Source organism: Coffea arabica, chromosome 2c, assembly GCF_036785885.1.
Source record: "Coffea arabica cultivar ET-39 chromosome 2c, Coffea Arabica ET-39 HiFi, whole genome shotgun sequence".
Taxonomy (NCBI): domain Eukaryota; kingdom Viridiplantae; phylum Streptophyta; class Magnoliopsida; order Gentianales; family Rubiaceae; genus Coffea; species Coffea arabica.
The window spans coordinates 20,859,236-20,865,235 of record NC_092312.1 but is presented as its reverse complement, the minus strand read 5'-3'; the positions used below and the strand labels follow the sequence as shown (position 1 = coordinate 20,865,235).

Genomic DNA, 6,000 nt, shown 5'->3' with positions numbered 1-6,000 from the left:
CTCACATTTCCTTCTCTGTGAGAAGATAAGCACGCATCAACTATCAAGCGATATTTTCTTTGCTTGATGGAAAATCACCATTGCTCAGATTAATTTGACGTTGCCATTAATGCTTTCTTTTTCTTTTGAAGTTGATGTTTTTTTGGAGAAAAAAACATGTACAACAAAGTACGTACTGGGGTACTTTTTGACAATCGCAGCAAAAACGTTGATGATGCATGTATGTGATACTATGAGATAAAAAGACAACTGAATGAAAGACTGAGCGTTGATTATACAAATAAGAAAAACTCTGACAAATAATTCACTGCCCAAACAAGCTCATAAATAAACAAAGGTAAAAGTGGAGAACAAACTTACACGCCAAAAAACTTACAAGGTAAAGTGGAGAACAAATCACACAGAGTCATACTCGTAAACAAAGGACCTTTCTTAAGGACTGAAAAGAGCCAGCCTTGAACTATTATGATCCTCGTATTATAATTGCTCTTGCGTACTCTTGCATACATCTTTTAGATATGGACTACAATTATTTCACAAAAAGCTGCAATCATGTAAAATTTAATATTTTTTTTTGTTTTTCTCGAGGAAATCAAAGAGCTGAGGCTCCCAATCTCAGAAGGAAATATTCATCATGTCCACAGCTAAGTTCTCCATCATTATAGCTTCTACTTCTCCACAACAGTATTGTACAGTTGGGGTTGGCTTTCCTGCATGAAGAAAAAAAAAATAGTGGTTAGTGAACTTTTCCACCCAATTCTTGGCTTAAAATTTTAACCGGATTAGTTCTTTGTTTTATTTTATTTTTCGTTAAAGTAACCTAAAGGAAGGATCATTAATATTATTGTTTTTTTGGCACTGACAAAAAGTTTTGGGTGCAGTCATACCGTAGAAGGATGACTTTAATTGGTTGTTGCTGGTTGGTCTTGGTAGCTTCTTAAGTGGGCAGGAAGACAGTGGAAGGACTGGGAGATTTTGGCAATTGCAAATTTCAATCATGTAGCCATCAGGATCATGGAAGAAGAGCTGATCCACCGTTATGCCACCTTCCTTAACCACTGCTGTGACATATTCTATGTTCATGTCCTCCAACTTTTGCATTATGACCTCCACATTGGTGCACTGGAAAGAAATGTGATTGTCTTTTGGATTAATCTTGCCTTTCTTGCTTGGGACATCCGTTACTTCAAGCAAGTGGATTCCAATTCCGTGGTTGAATAACCTGCAGGTTTCAGTTCAGCAACCTTAGTTGACCTTCCAAAATTCAACGGCTGAATAAATAAGATGAAACTAATTGTAGCATTTAACACCAATTAACGAATAGAAGGTAAATTATCTATCTATCTATCTATCTATCTATATAAATGTACGCATTCCAACCACCATAGATAATTGCACAGTTCTCTTTAAAAATTATCTAAGCTGTGTGTTTGACTTCCATATATATATATATATATCCCACCTGCCATCATCTTTAAATGAAATTTTTATTTTGGTTGGCGAATATATATGGATCTCACATCGATAGATCCTTTGTATGCCATTATTGTGTGTAACAGTACTAATTGGATTCTCTTCCATTTGAAACAGGCAGGATAGGATAATTTTTTTTTTACTGTTGAATTTCACATTTTAGTACTGCAACTTTAAGGCCAAGAATTAGGACCTGGGAGGATCAATGTCTTAATTTGGTCATCATCAATTCTTGATTTCTCACTTCTTCCTTGAGTTCTTAAAGAGCTAGCATAAGAGACCAAACAATGAGCAAAGCTGTTTTGCACAGGAAATAAATGTGTGTGAGCTGTGCAGCTTGCAAAGTCAAAAGTTTTCTAGGGCCCTCAATTATTGATAGATCTTTTAATGTCACTACGGCCTTCTAATTACTTCGACATGGGCCCCTAATATTGCATGGTGATGGAGGGGTCTATCAGCATTAACCAAGTTCTCATCGATCGTGTGGAATTAGTTTTCATTTAGATTCCTCTTCTCTTTGGGCAACATCATGCAATTGATCGATTATCTCTCATGCATTAACCCTATTCATTTGTTTGGCTTGGTTTTTTTTGACTCAAATAATTAAAAATAAGGAACTGAGGAACAACTTTATTGGACTGAATAAAAAGATTAAGCAAAGATGACATGTAAGAGATGAAATGGCGGAACATACCAAGCTCCTTCGAAGTCGAAAGAAGAAGGCCTTTTAATGAGCACAAATCCCAGTACTTCCTCATAGAACCTCACCGATCTGCTGACAGATTTGCAAACAAATGAGACATGGTTCAACGACAACAAGGGCAGTTGTTGTGCGGCCTGGCTTGCTCCCTCAGCTGCAGCAGCAGAAGAAGAAGAAGAAGAAGAAGCAGAATATGATGATGATGATGGAAAAGAATGTATCGATGATGATGAAGATGAACGACTCAACAACGTCTCCTCCATTATTCCTGTCTCCATAGCTAGCTAGCTAGCTAGTTACCTTCACTTATTTGATATCTGCGGCTTAATTAATGATAAGACTGTTCTCTTTATATGACTATGAAGTAATTTGCCTGGACAGGATGCAATCACGCAAGTCTGGGATGGCATTATTTTGGTGCGAGTCTTGCATGTACTTATAGTGCGGAAGAAGACGAATTAGCTAAGAGTTGGAGAGAACGATCGAAGAGGGACAGAGTTGGGTGGGGGTGGGGCGGCTGTGGGCAAATTCCTTCTCAATCCCACGTCACAAACCCATGTGATGCGTACATCTTCATAATTTATGACGATCTTATCCGCTGAAAGACGCTGCATGGAACAGTACTGCTTAAGACTTTTCGGAGTGAAAAATTTGCACCGCCGGCCGAATTTCCTCTAGTGCTCTTATCAATTATCAGCACGTCTGAGCCCTGAGTCTCAGATTTTCTTACGCAGATGTTTCTTCTTTTATTTATTTTTTTGCTCATCAATTATGCAGTTCGAAGATTAGCTTTGGACCGTGTGATTTTTGTTGGTTTCCGGCCACCTTGTCATTTTATGCATATGGCTTTTATCAATTAGCATCATATAAGGTTAAGGGGTCAAATTGTTGGTTTTGGTTGGCTGGTTGGTTGGGGAAGGAGAGGAATTAAATTAACCACACAATCAATAGCGAAAGTCAGTAATATGTCACGTGCAACCATAATATCATAAAATATAAAATTTCTTATACATTAAAATTTATTTGTAAAAAAATATTTTAACAAATTTGATATTTGCATATTTTCTATTTTTCTTTAATTTTTTATCTTCTTTAATTAATTATTCTTAAAACCATTACTTTAAAAGCAAAAAAAAAAAAAAAAAGTTCGCAAAATGTTATATCTACGAATTTGTATAAAATCTGTAGGGAATTTTTAACAAATGAGGATACCTTCGGTCTCTTTCAATTTAAAATAACAGTTTTAAGGACAATTAATTAAAGAAGATGAAAAATTAACATTTAAAAAAATAAAGATTTGACCAAATATGAAATGATTTGACAAAACTATCAATATTTTGAATAGTATGCATAATATCGATACTTCTAATTACTTCTTTTTTTCCCATGACAAACAAATTATGATAATACCACTAAAATTGTTTGATTTTTACTTAAATATGTGAATTTTTTTTTTCTTTTAGAGTTGGATGACCTAAATTTACACACTAAGCAAAAGTTAATTGTTTGCTTCGCTTAGTGGTCAAGGTAGGGCTCTTAGAGTTCTCTTCAAATACCGTGTTTAGCAACTAGGGATAGAAAAGGCATGGGAAGGGGTAGAAGAGTAAAAGTAAAATAAAAATAATTGTTTGCATAAATATCGGTTGCATGCTCTACCATTATTATTTTTCATGTTACGTAAGTTGAATCTATTAGCATCTTAATGAAATTCCTCAAACATGAACTTATATGCACCGTTTCTAAAAAATTAGCCTTTGAAATTGAACTCTTTGTAGTATTTTGTGTATTATTTCTTTTTAACAATGGAATATAGATGATTAACCACATCTAAATTTTGTCCATCTAACTATTCATTTTTTGAGAATTGAAACCTCATTAGTAGAGATAATTGAGTTTTTATTTTTTGGGTTGAATCTAAATATAAAGTACAAACAACGATAATTCTATCGTCTTAAGAACACCTTGTTTTGGTATCAATAGTAAAATTTTTAAAAATTAGAAATTTTAATTAGGTTGTGATTTATAAAAGTTTTTAATGGAAATAAAAAAATTAAAATAGAATGCAAAGAAACACAATAGTTTAGAGTGTTATATTTTGTTTATTGTCTTTATAATTCAAATTCAATTAAAGTTACCGCTTTTGCCCTAACCGCTACAATCATTGCTATTATTAAAATACAATAAATCTAATTATTAGGGAGAAGGGTATTTTGGATAAATAGAACAGATCCCGCGTAGTTTCTAGTGCTTAATATTTTGTCTTCCCATCAATTATTGTTGCCTTCTAAACCAATAGATATAATGATATAATGAATTTTAATCATCATAATAAATTAAAAAGAGTACAATACGAAACTTCAACCATCAATTAGTAAGGACATAATTGGAATAACGAAAACTAAAAGCACAAGAATGCTCACGCTTGCACTCTAAAATACCAAAAGTCCGTCTACTTTTTATATAAGTAATAGGAATGAGTAATGATTATGTGGTGGACCTCTTTCTTGATGATTGTTGTTTTCCGAATCAATAAACTCAAAATTTGTCACCTTGCCTAATGATCATTACCCATAGTTAAGCATATTGCTAATTAGTAAGTAGTTTTTGTTTTTTTTTTTCTTTTAAACTATCGTCTTTGTTGACATTCCATAGAGGGAGAAAGCCAAGAGAAGGTCGGTGTATTGTATGCAGCTAAATGTAACTTTTGAACCATCAAATGAGACAGGAGGTGGTTGGTAAAACATTCCAAAACCAAAGAAAGATGACTAGTAGATACAGAGAGATGTCCGAATTGGCATAAACAATTAACAGTCGACATTCCATCTTTCCACATATACATACACATATATATATATATTTTGTAGATGCAGATAGATGTCCGATCGAGTTGGCATAAACGATTAACAGTCGACATTCCACCCTTCTATATGTGTTTTGCATGTAATACAGTTGTATCATGACAAACTCCATGAACGGCGGAATTGGAAATCTTCATATTGTGCTTTGCACCAGCTTCAAAAGTTCAACTTCCCACTCCTTCACCCCCCAAAAAAAAAAAAAGAAGGAAAAAAGGGCTCCCTTGGAATCATTCAAAGCTAGAACTTCTTCCAAATTACAGATGGAATGCTTAACTCTGGGAAATTAATCAAAGATTGATACTTGACCGAGTCCCTTCAATCATTTCATTTGCTTGGAAAAGTCAACAGAGTTTATAATACTCTTCTATTTCGCTTATTACTAGTACGCAACAATAAATAAAAGGGCCATTCTTTGCCCATGTGAATTACTAAAATTTCCAGGCTCCATTCAAACCAAATGGGGAAAAAAAAAATGCATACAATCTTGTCGGCGTTCACGTACGTTTCATATTCTCTTCGTAATCAAGATCCTTGGGAGATTTTCATTTTGGAACAACTGTATCTAATGAAAGTTCAAAGACAACTGACTCCTTCACAAAATGTGACTAGTCTCGGTAACGAAAGCTAAAGATATCAAACTTCGCATTAAACATGAGAGTGTGAGACAAATGAATGAAATTTGCCAATTTTCATGAATCAGACTTTTCAAAATTTTGGCACTCATTAGGTACAGTAGTTAATGTGTACATATCTGATAAACGTACCAAACGTTTGAAACGTACCGTTCAAAAAGAGCATGAGCTCTTGGATAAATTCTTTTCTATATAGGCATGCAAATGCAAATGGCTTTAAGGAAAAGATCAATGAGTTGATGTATAGTATACACTTGTGGTGGCATATTAAATCGAGGTTCAAAAGCAGAAATTTCTATATGATCATTCAGCAGCGCTTTAGTCTAAGTTAAAATTT

At 34.0% G+C, this 6,000-nt stretch overlaps 1 protein-coding gene across 1 annotated transcript; it reads right to left on the bottom strand.

Moving 5' to 3' along the window:
* Positions 1 to 303: 303 nt before the first annotated feature.
* LOC113731911 (glyoxylase I 4-like) lies at positions 304 to 2,656 on the bottom strand. The gene is made up of 3 exons (XM_027257424.2): positions 2,168 to 2,656; positions 888 to 1,222; positions 304 to 710 (listed from the first exon to the last, which is right to left on the bottom strand). Exons 1-3 carry the CDS (start codon positions 2,449 to 2,451, stop codon positions 616 to 618), a joined length of 714 nt encoding a protein of 237 aa, XP_027113225.1. The 5' UTR covers positions 2,452 to 2,656; the 3' UTR covers positions 304 to 615.
* Positions 2,657 to 6,000: the final 3,344 nt, after the last annotated feature.

Excerpts from the sequence above, each read along its gene's own strand:
- LOC113731911 (XM_027257424.2), bottom strand. The coding sequence starts at position 2,451 with ATGGAGACAGGAATAATGGAGGAGACGTTGTTGAGTCGTTCATCTTCA. Across the intron at positions 1,223-2,167 it reads TTCGACTTCGAAGGAGCTTG|GTTATTCAACCACGGAATTG; the intron begins GTATGTTCCGCC and ends TGAAACCTGCAG. Across the intron at positions 711-887 it reads ATTAAAGTCATCCTTCTACG|GAAAGCCAACCCCAACTGTA; the intron begins GTATGACTGCAC and ends TTCTTCATGCAG.